Here is a 17,677-nt window from a genome sequence, read left to right as displayed (position 1 = left end):
GTTCAAAAAAGTTGCAATTTTGATCAAACTTGACCAGGTCAAATTACCTAGTTAAAATAACAACATTAACTACTCTGTTAAAATAATGCTCGCAGGAATTTGACATAATCCTATTATAGGAGCACTACAAACAGTGCACAAGGAATTTCAAGCTCTTTGCTACTTGACCCTCCCCCCTCCCCTATTTATGTTTCCAGTGAAGTTAAACTGATTATTTGTAAATTACCTGCCAAGTTGAGGATGTGAAACTTGTGACATCCTCATATTTTTGTTGGCTGAGACACATGGTGGAGAGGAGCTGTTCATGACCAGCCATGGCCTATTGACTTTATATGAATTAGACAGAAGTTAAAATGTGAATGCATTGAGATTGAACGCTTTCCACTTGAGCATAGCTCTGGCTCTTGGGCAAATTTATATTAACCTCTCCTAGCATATAAAAGTAAGCAGATCTCAGTACTTCTACATCCAGTGTTATTTTATAGGCAAAGCACGCACTCACAGCTTATATTTGTTCAGGTAAATCATTTTTTTCTGATTAGAGGCAGTTCAGCTTTGAATCTTTGGGTTGACTGTTCAATAGCATAGAATGTAATCTTTTATTAAATCCTTCACACTGTAACTTAAATACTGTTCAGATTAAACACTGACATACCCTGAGCCTGAGACATACTTCATGGTGTCTGGATGACATCGTAAGCAGCATGAGTGGTTTACACACTGTCATCTGGATCGTAAGAATGTTACAGCCTTGAACCCATTTTTGAATATTCTTTAAATAATGTGTGTTTATTATTGTTTGCCTTTTAAGATCCTTTTTGTGAGTCTTTCTGAATGTTAGCATGTAGTTACATGCTGACAAACAATTTGCTGACTTTGTGTCACCATTTGCAGAATACAGTTCTTCAATACTTGGCCCTGAGACATTTTAATCTCCTCTGGTTAGATTTGAATATTCAAAGCTGTGGAGAGTCAAAGGGGTTAAATTTAATTTTTGAGTGTTGGCCGGCCCCAGCAATTTTGAGGTCTGGGCCTCATTTAAATTTGGTTGGCGAGCCGCAGGGCATCAAACAGGTGTCCCGACGCAGCTTGCCAAATTCAGGCTGTGCTGGGACAGCCAACAGCAAGGTAGGTTGCGATGGGGGAGGCTGTGCTTGTGGAGGGTTGGAGTCACGCAGTGGTTTCAGCCCAGATTATTTTGTGGGCCCCAACAAGTGTCCCTGATCTCCAGGGTCCACAAAAATAATTTGCCGCATACCTTTAGCGGGCCTCTTCGGTTCTATCTCCTGAACGGCAAAAAGAAATCTAATAACGATAAAATAGCTGAACTGAAAAGAAAACCTGTGAATGTTGGAAATCTGAAATTCAAACAGAAAATGCTAAAAATGCACAGCAGGTCAGGCAGCATCTGAAACAGAGCAATAAGTTAAGTGTTTCTGATGGAGGCTCCTACATGAACCTATCTTTTTAAGATGCTGACAGGCCTGTTGTAGATTTGCACCATTTTCAGTTTTTACCACTTTATAGTGCTACTTATTACTTGCAGGCTTTCTTTTTCAGCTTTATTATGCTACATTAGTTCATCTTTTTTTTCATTAATAAAGCGTACTCTATCAGGACTTATTTCTTCTGCTACCTGTCTGTTCCAGGAGTGATTTTTTAACACACAACAAAATCTTGAACTCCATGCTATTTACGTAAACACTTGATTACATCTTAACTGATAAAATAAGTTGCTTCCGAATATTTGAGGCCATTCAAACTCAACCAAGCAATGAGAAAATACTGAGACAGGTTTTTTTGTAAAGCTTTCATTACTGTCTAATTTATATGTGCTTTTACTGCTATGCTAATCATCCTCCGGGAACGAATTAATCAAAAAACATTCTTCAAAATGTTCTGTTCACACTTTGCTCTGACAAGGTTGCTTAAAATCCTAGGAATAGTTAGAGAGAGATGTGGAAGACCATTCAACCAATCTTAGCTTATCCATCCAGAATAGAGTCATAGAGTCATACAGCAGAGAAACAGGCCCTTCGGCCTAACGCGCCTGCACCGACCATCAAGCACCCATCCAAACTAATCCCATTTTCCCACACTTGGCCCGTAGCCTTGTATGCTATGGCATTTCAAGTGCTCATCTAAATACTTATTAAATGTTGTGAATGTTCCTGCCTCTACCACCCCTTCAGGCAGTGCATTCCAGATTTTTTTCCTCAAATGCCCTCTAAACCTCCTGCCCCTTACCTTAAATCTATGCACCCTGGTTATTGACCCCTCTGCTAAGGGAAAAAGTTTCTTCCTATCTATCCTATCTATGCCCCTCATAATTTTGCACACCTCAATCAGGTCCCCTCTCAGCCTTCTCTGCTCCAAGGAAAACAACCCCAGCCTATCCAGTCTCTCTTCATAACTGAAATACTCCAGCCCAGGCAACATCCTGGTGAATCTCCTCTGCACCCTCTCCAGTGCAATCACATCCTTCCTATAGTGTGGTGACCAGAACTGTACACAGTACTCCAGCTGTGGCCTAACCAGCATTCAATACAGTTCTATCATAACCTCCCTGCTCTTATATTCTATGCCTCGGCTAATAAAGGCAAGTATCCCATATGCCTTTCTAACCACCTTATCTACCTGTGCTGCTGCCTTCAGTGATCAATGGACAAGCACCCCAAGGTCCCTCTGTACTCCCTAGGGTCCTACCATCCATTGGATATTCCATTGCCTTGTTAGTCCTCCCAAAGTGCATCATCTCACACTTCTCAGGATTAAACTCCATCTGCCAAAGCTCCTCCCATCTTACCAGCCTATCTATATCGTCCTGTAATCTAAGGCTTTCCTCCACACTATATACGACACCACCAATTTCTGTGTCATCTGAGAACTTACTAATCATACCTCCTATATTCATGTCTAAATCATTAATGTACACCACAAACAGTAAGGGTCCCAGCACCGATCCCTGCGGTATACCACTGGTCACAGGCTTCCATTTGCAAAAACAGTCCTCGACCATTACCCTCTGCCTCCTGCCACTAAGCCAATTTTGAATCCAATTTGCCAAATTACCCTGGATCCCATGGGCTCTTACCTTCTTGACCAATCTCCCATGCGGGACCTTATCAAAAGCCTTACTGAAGTCCATGTAGACTATATCAACTGCTTTACCTTCATCTACACATCTAGTCACCTCCTCGAAAAATTCAATCAAATTTGTTTGACACGATCTCCCCCTGACAAAACCATGTTGACTATCCCTGATTAATCCCTGCCTCTCCAAGTGGAGATTAATCCTGTCTCTCAGAATTTTTTTCAATAATTTCCCTACCACTGATGTTAGACTCACTGGCCTGTAATTACCTGGTTTAGATCTGCTATCCTTCTTGAATAATGGTACCACATTCGCTGTCCTCCAGTCCTCCTGTGGCCAGAGAGGATTTGAGAATTTGTGTCAGAGCCCCTGCTATCTCCTCCCTTGCCTCACATAGCAGTCTGGGATACATCTCATCTGGGCCTGGGGATTTATCCATCTTTAAGCCCGCTAATACCTTTAATAAACCTGCAGTTCCACATTACACCATCCACTTGATTCTTTAATTACACCAGAGTCTTTACCTCAACTCCTCTATCTAGAAGTTAATTCCATATGTTGATCATTCTTCATGTGAAGAAGAATGTTCTGAAACAAGTATATAAGTAGAGGGATAGAGCACAAAAGCAAGGAAGTTATGGTGAACCTTTATAAAACAGTGGTTCAGCCTCAACTGGAGTATTGTGTACAATTCTGAACACTGCACTTTAGGTATGGTCTGAAGGCTTAGAGAGGGTACAGAAAAGATTTACAAGAATGGTTCCAGGGATGAGGAACTTCAGATACGTGGATAGATTGGAGAAGCTGGGGCTGTTCTCCTTGTAGAAGAGAAGGTTGAGAGGAGATTTGGTAGAGGTGTTCAAAATCATGAGGTGCCTAGACATAGTAGATAGGGAGAAACTGTTCCCATTGGCAGAAGGATCCAGAACCAGAGGACACAGATTTAAGGTGATTGACAAAAGAAGCAACGATGACATGAGGAAAAACCTTTTTATGCAGTGAGTGGTTAGGATCTGGAATGCACTGCCTTAGAGTGTGGTGGAAGCAGATTCAATCGAAGATTTCCAAAGAGAATTTGATAATAATCTGAAGAGAAAAAAATTGCAGGGCTACAGGGAAAAGACAGGAGAGTGGGACTAGATGAGTTGCTCTTGCAGAGAACCAGCATAGACACAATGAGTTGAATGGCCTCCTTCTGTGCTGTAATCATTCTACAATTCTATTCTCTATACTAAGGAAAACAATCCTAGATTCACCAGATTATCCACAGAACTGTAATCCCTCATCCCTGGAACCATTCTAGTAAATCTCTTCAATACTCTCTCCAAAGTCTTCAAGTCCTTCCTAAAGTGTGGTGCCCAGAATTAGACGTAATATTCATCTGGAGCTAAACTAGTGTTTTATATAGGTTTAGCACAACTTCCTGGCTTTTGTACTCTGTGCCTCTATTAATAATGCCCAGGATGCTATATGCTTTGTTAATTTCTTTGTTAGCCTCTCCTGCCACCTTCGAAGATTAGTGCACAAACACCCCCAGGTTCATCTCTTCTTGCACCCCTTTTAAAATTGTACCATTTATCATGTATTGTCTCTCCTCATTCTTCCTAACAAAATGTATCGCCCCACTTTTCTACATAGGGTTTCATCTGCCATGTATCTGCCCATTCCACCAGCCTGTCGCTTGAAGTCCATTGCTATCTTCCACACTGCTTACTGCACTTCCAAGTTTCATGTCATCTGTAAATTTCAAAATTGTGCCTTATACCCCCAAGTCTAAGTCATTAATGTATCTCAAAAACAGAAATGGTCCTAGTACTGAACCATAGGGAACAGCACTGTATACTTCCCTCCCATCTGAAAAAGAGCCATTCAACACAACTCTCTGTTTCCTATCCCTTAGCCAACAAGTAGACATGTTGCTACTGCTCCTTTTATCCCATGGTCTTCAATTTTGCTAACAAACCTAATATGTGGTACTTTATCAAACGGCGTTTGAAAGTCCATATACACAACATCAACTGCACTGACCTCATTCGCCTGCTCTATTACCTCATCAAAAAATAGTCAAACATAATTGCCCTTAACAAATCCATGCTGGCTTTACTTAATTAATCCATACTTTTCTAAGAGGCTGTTCAGTTTCTCTTGGATAGTTGTTTCTAAAAGCTTTCCCACCACTGACATTAAACTGACTGGTCTGTAACTGTCCAGTTTATCCTTCTCCCTTTTTTGAAGAATCCTCCAATCATAGGAACATAGGAACAGGAGTAGGCCATTCAGCCTATCGAGCCTGCCCTGCCATTCAATTTGATCATGGCTGATTAACCACTTCAATGCCTTTTTCCCACGCTATCCCCATATCCCTTTATGTCATTTGTATTTAGAAATCTGTCAATCTCTGCTTTAAACTCAATGACTGAGCTTCCACAGCCCTCTGGGGTAGAGAATTCCAAAGATTCACAACCCTCTGAGTAAAGAAATTTCTCCTCATTTCTAAGTCCTAAGTGGCTTCCCCCTTATTTTGAAATTGTGTCCGCTGGTTCTAGACTCCTCAACCAGGGGAAACATCTTAGCTGCATCTACTCTTTTAAGTATTTTGTAGGTTTCAATGAAGGTTACAATTGAAGCAAGACTTCACTACTCCTGTACTCAAATCCTCTTGCGATAAAGGCTGACATACCATTAGCCTTCCTAATTGCTTGCTGCACCTGCATGTTAGCTTTCAGTGACTTATTGACGAGGACATCCAGGTCCCTTTGTACATCTACACTTTCTAATCTCCTACCATTTAAGAAATACTTTGCACATCTGTTCCTCCTACCAAAGTGGATAACCTCACATTTTTCAACATTATATTCCATCTGCCACATTCTTGCCCACTCACTAAGTCTGTCCAAATCCCCTTGAAGCCACTTTGCATCTTCCTCACAACACACATTCTCACCTAGTTTTATGTCATCCGCGAACTTGGAAATACTGCATTTGGTGCCCACATTCAAATCATTGATATATATTGAGAACAGCTGGGGTCCAAGCACCGATCCCTGCGGTACCTCACTAGTTACAGCCTGCCAATGCGAAAATGACCCATTTATTCCTACTCTTTGTTTTCTGCCTGTTAACCAATCCTTAATCCATGCCAGTGTATTACCTCCTATCCCATGTGCTTTAATTTTGCTAACCAATCTCCTGTGGGGTCTTTATCAAAAGCCTTCTGAAAATCCAAGTATACCACGTCCACCAACTCCCCTTTATCAATCCTCTGTAACTAAGGAGGATTGGAAGCACCTCCACAGTTTCTACCCTTACTACCCTCAGCAATCTAGGATGCATTCCATCCAGACCAGATGTCACCTTAAGCACAGCCAGGTTTTCAAAAACCTCCTCTTTATCAATATTATCTCATTCAGTATCCTTGTTTACCATAGCTTCGACAGAGACCTATTCTTTGGTAGACATCAATACAATACACTCATTAAGTACCTCAGCCATACCTTCTGCTTCCACCATGTACTAGTGTATTAATGCTGAATGTATTTGTATGAAATTCTTTTGATCACTATTTTAACAGTTAAAATAGAAGACAAAGGGATTTCTAACTAGCATCGTAACTATTCATTTACTGATTTGTGTGATCTCCCCCCACTAGTGTACAAATCACACCTGAATGTATCTAAGTCCCTTACTTTATGTTTGGCATTTCAGTAAAAGTCCCATTTGTGGTCAAATTATCAACGTATCTTTAGACTATATAAAAATTTGTGTGAAGGTGTGATCAGTGTACCTGATTTTACAGCATATGCTGTTTTATATGTTCTAAAACCTCAATCACGTATATGAGGTTCATTTCTTTTAACATTGGATATTGAATGATTGTATTTTTTCCATTAGATCTACAATGTGCAGAGTGATGACAAATATATGGAAGAAAATTGTCAATCAGGTGAGACAAATCAAACTTTTTTTTATTTAGTCAGTGCTGGTGTTAGGTCACTTCTGATATCAAGGACCTGATATTGACAGGGGCAGGTGCATAGGCAGGGGGCAGAGTATCCAATGGAAACCCACTTGGAAGTCTGGATTTCTCCTCAATGTTAATGAGCTTTACTCCACAATGTCTGAATTTTCTCCTATATTGGTTGTCCACCTGAAAGTCAGCCTCATTAACAGGCATGGCAACCAGTTGGGCGGGGAGGACTCTTGGGCAGGCCACAGGAGCAGGTAAGGAGCCTGCAATTGCTACTGGGATCCTGGGTGGCTCTTCTTCCTGATCCTGGTGTGGGGGGGGCATCCGATACTTGGGTTAGGGAGGGTCTGATACCAAGTCCTAGTGTGGGGGTGCATGCAGTCTGATGCAGTCTTTGTAAGGGGGTGCTGTCTAATGAGTGGGGTGGGAGCTTGGAGGGAGAAGTACTCCTGCTTCTCCTAGCTCACCAGCAATGCTCTAAAGACACTTACCTTCTCCTCGCTTCCTGTTAGCGGCCAGGATTCCCAAGGTTCGGGTAACCCTGGCCAAGTACTGTTAAACCTGTAAATCGGAGACTGCCAACCTCATTCAAATATTTAAAATGCCTACTCGCCTCCTGAGGTTGAGTGCCAGCCTGTTGTCCCGCCTCCATTAAACCTGGTAATGGGTGGATTGGGGGCGGTTTAGGATTGGGTTTGAGAATTTTAAAATGTAACCTCTATCACGACACCAACCGACCTGTTTTTGGGGGTTAAAATTCCTCCCCTAAATTCCTGAATTTAACCAACTGCAGATGGAGGTGCAGGCTCGAGGGGCTGTATGGTCTACTCCTGCTCCTATTTCATTTGTTCTTATGATTCAAGTGTGGTGCAGTCCCCCCAGACCATGAGCAAATCTTTTCTGTGAATCTATCAATTAGCAACTTTTCCTATCTTTTCCCCAAAGGCTTACTTTTCTTGAATATATTCAAAAGTGTAACATGGAAAGGAATATTGCTAAGAAATATTAGCTACATGGGTAAAATAACAAACTTTTCTATGAAGGCAACAGCCTGTTATAATAGCCAGTAATAAGAAATAGAGCCAGACCTCACAGGAGTGAAATTAGGAAACACTCCTACACACGAACAGGGTGGTAGAAATTTGGAACTCTCTTCCGCAAACAACTGCTGTTAGATCAATTGTAAATTTTAAATCTAAGGTTCATAGATTTTTGTTATCCAAAAGTATTGAGGGGTATGGGGCAAAGGTGGCTGTATGGAGTTAAGTGGCAGATCAGCCATGATCTCATTGTATGGCCTACTCCTGTTTCTATAAGAGGTGATCACAACTAGTTGATTGAGATCCTTCCTTTGCCTGGGCAAAGTAACCAGCTTGAGAATCACAAGCGAGAGTGAGGTCACCTGTGCTCTGACATATCCTGGCAGTTAGGAAATTTTGCAGTAAAGAATAGCTGGGATTAAATCTTACTTCAAGCTAATTCAGAGAACATTGAGGATTTTTATTTGTAAATGTAGTCATTAAGCCCCAAAATATTTAAAATGTATTATTTGGTATTTAGTGTTGTTCATTTCCCCAGTTGTGAGCACGTGCCACTACAATGCACAAGCGAAAGGGAGTGAAAAACAGGTAAACCAGAAGGTATGAGGAAAGTTTGGGATTCATTTGGAAGATTAGATTTTGTTATTATTTTAAAAATATATCTTAGGAATATTATTGGCTCTATTTGAGTAAAATATCAAAGGGTATATTACAATTTATCCTGATTAAGTTGATATCGCCATTTTACATGTTGCAGCCAATCCACCATCTTATGTAACCTTCTCTGGACTATAAAAGACCAGAGTGTCTGTTGTGATACTTGTCTGTTGTAACCCAGAAAGAAGAAAACCTATATGCCTATATTCATTTTCTTTCTTCACAGATTCGCAGTCATTGAGACATAAAGATAGACGGAAAGGTTCCATTGATGTCAGATCAATAACTTCAAAAAGAAGTGATGGTAAGAATACTTTTATATAATTTTAATTGGGCCAACATTTGCTCTAAAATACCGTGAGGTTTATATTCCTCACCACTATTTATACGTAAATGGTATAGCAACTTCAGGTGAGGAGCAGATGCAAATGCCAGTTTCCAAAAGTTGCAATCCAGGTTGTGCTGTTCCTCTGGGGCAAGTCTAACTAATAACATGCCATTAGATGTCCTGCTACAGCAAATTATGGCCCACTGCATTTTCACTGGAAAATCATAAGATTTGTTACATAAATTTTTCTTTCACAGTAGTTAATCTTTATTGCTGAATGCTGGTGTCATATTTATGTCAAGGATGTGAGTGATTTGAATGGCTCATGTTATTTTGTTGGTTTTTATTGAATTCATATTGAAGCTATATCCATCAGATAATCTTGTACCATAAAGTGCCCACATTAACCGCTCAAGACTCCATTGTCAAATCCGTTATCAGTGTGGGACATCTGAAAGCACTTTCTTTGATACTCATTTCAACAGGGAGTTCATACAACCGACGACATTCCTCAATGGCAAGGATTCATTCCATGACAATCGAAGCTCCAATCACAAAGGTGAGTTTACAAGCATTTTTTAATAAGGTAACTTTTCTATTCCATGAACCATATACATTGGATTGTTTTCTACCTGCGGAATTTAGCGAAAAGGTCCAAACAGTGCAGACCAATTATAAAGTCCAATTTAGTAACCATTTGTGAATATCTCTGAAACTCTCAATCATATTCTCATCTTGAATGCTGCACCATTCAAATATCACAAGAAATAATTGCATGTTAAATAGAGAAAAGTGAAAATTTACATTTACTAGTTTCATTTATTTAGAACTGGGTGGAATTTTAATTTTGGAAAAGCACAAACACTATTTGAGCTTGCACAAATGCTCCTTTTAGAGTTTTATGCTTATTGATCAAAGCAAACTCTTGTGTTTAGCATACCTTTCATAAAAAGAAAAGTTGGGTAAAGGTAGTTATGGAGTCATTATGACACAGAAGGAGTCCATTCAGCCCATCAAGTCCATGCCATCTTTCTGTATAGCAATCCAATCAGTTCCATTCTCGCACTCTATCCCCATAGCCCTGCAGGTTTATTTCCCTCAAATGCCCATCCAGTTTCTTTTTGAAATCATTGATAGTCTCTGCTTCCACCACCCTCGTAGGCAGTGAGTTCCAGATCATTGCCACTCACTGCGTAAAGAAGTTCTTTCTCACATCCCTCCGCATCTCTTGCCCAGAACCTTAAATCTGTGTTCCCTAGTCTTTGTACCATCAGCTAATGTGAACAGGTTTCCTTTGCCTATCTTATCAAAACCTGTCATAATCTTGTACATACGAAAATACGAAATAGCAGAAGTAGGCCACTTCTATCAAATCCCCTTTCAATCTCCTTTGCTCAAAGGAGAACAACCCCAGCTTCTCCAACCAACCTTGTAGCTAAAATCCCACATCCCTGGAACTATTCTGGTAAATACTTGCCAAAGACTTGCAGGTTGATAGGTAGTTTAGTATGTTTAGTTTAGTTTAGAGATACAGCACTGAAACAGGCCCTTCGGCCCACCGAGTCGGTGCCGACCATCAACCACCCATTTATACTAATCCTACACTAATTCCATATTCCTACCACATCCCAACCTGTCCCTATATTTCCCTACCACCTACCTATACTAGGGGCAATTTATAATGGCCAATTAACCTATCACCCTGCAAGTCTTTTGGCATGTGGGAGGAAACCGGAGCACCCGGAGGAAACCCACGCAGACACAGGGAGAACTTGCAAACTCCACACAGGCAGTACCCAGAATTGAATCCGGGTCGCTGGAGCTGTGAGGCTGCGGTGCTAACCACTGCGCCACTGTGCCGCCCTTAAATTGGCCATTAGCAATTGCTCCTAGTATAGGTAGGTGGTAGGGAAAAAATAGGGACAGGTGGGGATGTGGTAGGAATATGGAATTAGTGTAGGATTAGTATAAATGGGTGGTTAATGGTCGGCACAGACCCGGTGGGCCGAAGGGCCTGTTTCAGTGCTGTATCTCTAAACTAAACTAAACTAAACTAAAATCTCCTCTGTGCCCTCTCAGGGACCCTCACTCACATCCTTCCTAAAGTATGATGAGCAGCCCACACTGGAAACAATACTACAGTTGTGGCCTAACCAGAGCTTTATAAATGTTCAGCATAACTTCCCTGCTTTTGTTCTCAATATCTCTATTTATGAAGCCAGTTCCTACAACTGGAAACACCAATTTCCAAAAATGAATCAAAGTTACTTAAGAAGTAAACGTATTACAGCACAAGAATGGAAAAATGCTTGGCCAAAAACAATGGATGCCCTGGCAATGAAGGAGTCCTGGTAGGCATCTTAGTTCTAGGTTTTCAAAACTCTTCTTAAAACTAAAGCAATTGAGTATCATGATGCTAGATATCCGCTGGGTCATTGGCAGAGTTGCTGTAATTGGTCTCTGTGCTCCTGAACTAAAGAATCTAAGAATTATAAAAGAAGTTTCTCTCCTGATCATTATCTAGAAAACCCATTCTATAAAATGCATGTACACGTGGACTTCAAATAAAGATCAGGTTCAGTTATGAAGCCCTGCAGGCAAGAGATTAAAATGAAACAAAAAAAGGAGGCTTACAATCATATAAGTGCACAATACATTAGAGAATCAAGCTGAATACAGAATGTACAGAGGAGATCTAAGAAAGGGAATAAGGGGAGCAAAAAAAGAGTATGAGAATAAATTAGTGGGCAACATAAAAGTCTTTTATAAACACACAAATAGTGAAAGGGTAGTCAAAAGAAGGGCAGTCAAAGGAAGGGTCGGATCAATTAGAGATAAAAAAACAGAGATTCTTCTGGAGCCAGAGGGTATGCTGAGGTACTAAAGAAATACTTTGCATCGGTTTTCACTAAAGAGGATGCTGCCAATGTAGCAGTAAAGGAAGAGACAGTAGCAATATTAGATATGATAAAAGAAGATAAAGAGGAGATAATTAAAACACTGGCAGTACTGAAAGTAGAAAAATCACCCAGTTCCATTGCAATGCATCCTAGGTTACTGATGCAAAATGTAAGACTCTTAAAAGGGGGTCTCAGTTCCCTCTAAGGTCCTGAAGATCCTGACCCCATACTGCGTGTCAATTCACACAAAAGAAACTTTGGATATAATTTCTACTTTATGTGGAAACACCTCTATTAACTCACCAGGAATAGTATATACTTACAACACTAGTTACTTAGTAGACCCACATAGAGAAGCTCGTTCCCATGTCGTCAGATCTGCTGAACGGATTCTTCCACAAGTCACACTTCCCGGCTGCAGCAACAATGTCCTTGTGAGCTGTGGCTTTATACCCCTTTCTGACCTGGTCCCTCGACATATAAGGTAATGTCTTGAATTGGGTCATCTGATTGGGTTCAGTGCCTTATCAGTCCCACCCTGCTATGCAAGACTGCCTGCATGTGGTGATATCCTGTTCTCAGCAGGGGTTGGGGGCGGGGGGGGTGGGTGGTTCTTAGGTGCATACCAGCAGTTGATTTAATACCTGCATCTTGATAAGGCAAGAAAATAACAATTCAAATATATTCCAAGAGGCCATTCTCCATGAGAGTGGTTGTAGACAAACTATCTGATGTTGTAACTCCACAGCATGTGCATGATATAATTGATCGGCTCCCTGTCTGGAGGCCAGTCTGATTGAAAGGGGGAATCGATTGGGTGGGCTGCCAATCCTGGGGGATGTGGTTGGGAGAAGTCTGGGGGTGGGATCAGAGGCCGGTGGGGAGGTGAGATAGGAGGCCTTGTGGTTTGGGGGATCGGAAACCAAGGTGTAGTTGGGAGGGTGGGGTGCAGGGGGAGGGCAGTGCAAGGAAAATAGTGTTTGACTAACTTGACTGAGTTCTTTGATGAAGTAACAGCGGGGGCTGATGAGGGTAGTGTAGTTGATGTGTACATGAAATCTCAAAAGACATTTAATAAGGTACCACATAATAGACATAAGGAATTAAAATGACAATGGTAGTGTGGATAGAAAATTGGCTAAGGGACAGACAACAGACAGTCGTGGTGAATGGTTGTTTTTCAGACTGACGGGTTGGTGTCAAGACCACTGCCCTTTGTGATATCTATTACTGATCTGGACTTGGATATACATGGCATAATTTCAACATTTATAGTGTCTCTTCTTTATCTATTTTATCCTATTCAGTTCCTTTCCAGGGATGAGGGACCTCAGTTCTGTGGAGAGATTGGAGAGGTTGGGGGTTGTTCTCCCTAGAGCAGAGAAGGTTAAGAGAAGATTTGATAGAGGTGTTCATGTATGTTTTTATATAGTAAAAAATGAGAAATCTCCAGGGGTAGAAGGGTTGGTATCCAGAGGACACAGATTTAAGGTGATTGGCAGAAGGACCAGAGGCGACATGAGGAAATATTTTTTACACAGCGAGTTGTTATGATCTGCAATATACTGCCTGAAAGAGTAGTGGAAACAAATTCAATAGTAACTTTCAGAAGGAAATTGAATAAATACTTGAAGGGAAAAGATTCCTGAGCAATGGGGAAAGAGTATGGGAGTGAGACTAAGTGGATAGCTTTACCAAAGAGCAGGTAGAGGCACGATGGCCTGTATGGTCTCTCTCTGAGCTGCATCATTTATGACACAAAATAGCTTGCTGAATAATAACTTTAGCAAGGTACCAGAGGACTGCTGGGATCCACAGAACTGTACTTCAGCACGTGTTTGCACCCTCAAGAGAAAAGAGAAAACACTTGGTTGGGGGAAGGATGGGGGATGGGGGATACATAACAACCTAACTTGCAGTGCATAGGAACGTTTATCCTTCATAATCATCCAAAGTCCAAACACCCACTGGCAGATGCAAACATGAGTGACGAAGCAGAGCAAAGCAACAGAGTAATTTGGTTTTATTAAAATATTAGTGGTGCAAATACAGTGTCTTGGCATTGCATTAGCATTAGGGATTGCATTAGATCAATTTTGGGTAAAAATTCTCTGAAATGTAGGTCTGTGGTTCAAAGGGTAACAGCTTTTATGCGCATGCACATTATCTATTCTAGATTTAAAATTCAAAGGCTTCTTGAAAAGGTTAATTTTTTTCCCTCCTTTTCCTTTTTTCAAAGGTCATCAATATCATTAACACTGCCCAAGAAAACAGTCCAGTAACAGTCGCTGAGGCCCTGGACAGAGTTCTGGAAATATTAAGAACGACTGAGCTCTACTCACCACAGCTTGGCACCAAAGATGATGATCCCCATACAAATAATTTTGTTGGAGGTCTCATGACTGTGAGTCAGTAAGGAATGCCTTTCCGACTTGTACTTTTTTTTCAGCAATGTACTTGCCATTGGAGTACTCGCTCAGAATCAGACCATCATATAAAGCAGAACATTTGATGACACCACAATGTAGTAACTTCCCTAGTCCTGGAGGAAAAAGAAGGAACAATCAGCCAGGAGTTCTTATTCCTGGTTGTTTTTCAATAAACTTAGCAGAGGAAGTCTTCATACAAATATACAAAAATGACAGGCAGGAAAAAAACCAGCTGGCCTATCAAGACTCCCACATTCATGATGTCTACAGCATTAAGATTAGACCCTTCCTAACTCCCTCAGGTATGTCATCTCCTCGGAGATGTAAAAATTCAGGAAACCGGGGTTGAACATTCCTCTATGATCCCCTCAGGCAATCAAAGCCAATCCAGGATATCACATCATTTGTTGTGGGCACTAAGTGAGAGCAGGATTAACCTAAGTTATGATGCCCCACAGTGGAATATTTCTACTGACACCGATCGTCAAGGTTCCAACAACATATTTTCAGTGCGAAGACTTCTCCTACTGGAAGTGTATATTGGAGATATATCAAGGTTGCCTAACAGAAGTGCAGAGTCAGAGAATTACCCATGTAAAGCCACATATAATGAAATTTGTCTAGAATGACCACCTTGTGGTTCATTTATTGCTTTTGGCTGATTTTAGGGGTTCCCTTATGCAGGTTCACGTGTGAATCACATTGTTGAAGCAGCTCGCAGTCACTATAGCAAAGTAGCCATTCATATCAGTGTTTTCTTAGAATAGGTTTCAGCCTAACAAACTCTCTGTATGGCTCAACTCTCCCTGTACCATAGGCCCCAATTTTATCGGGGAGCGGGATTGTTATATACAAAGGGCCAGGGCAACCAATAAGCTCACATGTCGGGGTCCAGAGAGATTTGAACTTTCAGGACCTCATTTCCACATCCAGGCCCTGACGCTCGATCAAAACCAAGGAAAACACTGCCTGGTCAACAGGCAAGAGTAGTACCCAACAGTCAAGTAAGTAGTGGGGGGAGGGCAATTGCAGGAAGGGAAACCCGAGGCCTCTTTGCACTCATGCTTTCCTAGCCCATGAGGAAACTTAAAATGCATTTTAAAAATGTACCTTTCTGAGCTTCTGGCCTATGATCTAGCTGCTGGCAGGTTTGGACTGGTGGACGATCCATCACTACTTTTTTTATTTCATTCATGGGATGTGAGTATCACTAGCAAGGCCAGTATTTATTGCCCATGGCTAACTGTCCTTGAGAAAGTGATGATGAGCTGCCTTGAGTCCATATGGTGTCGGTACACCCACAGTGCTGCCCTCTCAGGAGGGAGTTCCAGGATTTTGACCCAGCGACAGTGAAGGAGCAACGATATAGTTCCAAGTCAGGATGGTGTGTGACTTGGAGGGGAACTTGCAGGTGGTGGTTTTCCTATACATTTGCTGACCCTGTTCTTCCAGGTGGTAGAGGTCAAGATTCTGGAAGGTGCCTATTCTGGTTTCCAGCTAAAATAGCAGGTGGGCCCCGATGACACCACTGGAGCCTGACCATATTTAAAGAGGACCTCGACAGCTTGGGCAGATGTCCTTGCTTTCTGCATTTTTAACTTGTAGGCGGTCAGGACGGGATCGGAACGCAATGATTAGTTTGCCCTGATAAAGTTGCCTTATCAACAATACTGCAGAACATTCAGAGAGAGAAGAGGTAGGTGCTTCATATGCTTGCTTCACTTAGATTGCAGTAGGTGTGTTTGTGCTCACTCCCAATCTACCCCCGGAATCCCACCAGATGAACCCAAGATAGGCCCAGCTAAGAGCCACGTCGGCTTAGTTCTTAGTCTAGTGTAGGCCCCAATACTAAAACCTGGAATGCTAATCCATCCCAGAGAAATAAATCATGGTTCCAGAGTGGGTTTACTGTCCAAGGGAAGAATTCAGGTGTATCTTTACCCTGGCCAACTGGCCTCAGGCTCGCCCCCTTGGAGTAGCATGGATTTGGCATAGGGTTATGGTAAGGTCAAAACAGGTGACTTGTTCTCTTCTAGTGGCACAATAATCCCATGGACTTCTTTTCCTCAAATAACTAAAATTTTGTTAATTTTAATCCTGACATCTTCAATACTTTCCATCGGATTCTTTCAAACAATTGCTAACCGAATTGTTTGTGTTAAACTTTACACTAAGGTTTGTCAATCGTAATAACAAAAAATGATTTTGTTTTACAAATAATTAAACACTGCAGTATATTTTGGTGCTGTATGTTACGTATCATTTATTCATACAGAAGGTAAGGCTGTTTATTTGATGTTTCAGGATGGATTAAGAAGAATGTCTGGCAATGAATATATTTTCTCTAAAAGTAAGTCTGACTTTGATTCGCTTTTTATAGTCCACCACCATAGGAGCATAGGAGCAGGAGTAGGCCGTTCAGCCCATCGAGCCTGCTCCGCCATTCAATTAGATCATGATTGATCATCTGCCACAATGCCACTTTCCCACGCTGTCCCCATATCCCTTGATATCATTAGTATCCAGATATCTATCGATTTCTGTCTTGAACATGCTCCATAATTGAGCTTCCACAGCCCTCTGGGGTAGAGAATTCCAAAGATTCACCATCCTCTGAGTGAAGAAATTCCTCCTCATCGCAGTCTTAAATGGCCTACCCCTTATTCTGAGACTATGTCCCCTGGTTCTAGACTCACCAGCCAGGGAAAACATCCTATCTACATCCACCCTGTCATGCCCTGTAAAAACTTTGTAAGTTTCAATGAGATCACCTCTCATTCTTCCAAACTCTAGAGAATGCAGGCCCAGTTTCCTCAATCTCCTCATAAGACAATCCCACCATCGCAGGTGAACCTCCGCTGCACTCCCTCTATGGCAAGTATATCCTTCCTTAGATGAGGAGACCAAAACTGTACACAATACTCCAGGTGCGGTCTCACCAAGGCTCCATACAATTGCAGCAAGACTTCTTTACTCCTGTACTCAAAATCCCTTGCGATGAAGGCCAACACACCATTTGCCTACATAATTGCTTGCTGCACCTGCATGCTAGCTTTTAATGACTCATGAGCATGGACACCCAGGTCTCTTTGGACATCAACACTTCCCAACCTCTCACCATTTAAGAAATACTCTACCTTTCTGTTCTTTCTACCACAGTGGATAACTTCACACATTCACATTATGTTCCATCTGCCATGTTCTTGCCCACTCACTTAGCCTGTCCAAGACTCCTTGAAGCCTCCTTGCATCCTCTTCACAG

The 17,677-nt window shown here is 41.6% G+C and overlaps 1 protein-coding gene across 1 annotated transcript in view; it reads left to right on the top strand.

The window, feature by feature from the left end:
* Positions 1 to 17,677, top strand: part of pde8b (phosphodiesterase 8B) — a 288,620-nt gene that overhangs the window by 231,889 nt on the left and 39,054 nt on the right. The window contains exons 11-16 of the mRNA XM_068028806.1: positions 1,394 to 1,396; positions 6,986 to 7,037; positions 8,985 to 9,062; positions 9,572 to 9,645; positions 14,226 to 14,390; positions 16,720 to 16,765. Coding sequence (XP_067884907.1) covers positions 1,394 to 1,396; positions 6,986 to 7,037; positions 8,985 to 9,062; positions 9,572 to 9,645; positions 14,226 to 14,390; positions 16,720 to 16,765 — 418 coding nt within the window. The remainder of the gene's footprint in view (positions 1 to 1,393; positions 1,397 to 6,985; positions 7,038 to 8,984; positions 9,063 to 9,571; positions 9,646 to 14,225; positions 14,391 to 16,719; positions 16,766 to 17,677) is intronic.

Source organism: Heterodontus francisci, chromosome 4 (assembly GCF_036365525.1).
Source record: "Heterodontus francisci isolate sHetFra1 chromosome 4, sHetFra1.hap1, whole genome shotgun sequence".
NCBI classification, from domain to species: Eukaryota; Metazoa; Chordata; class Chondrichthyes; order Heterodontiformes; family Heterodontidae; genus Heterodontus; species Heterodontus francisci.
Note: the sequence above shows the minus strand (reverse complement) of the source record. Positions and strands in the feature narration are given on the sequence as shown.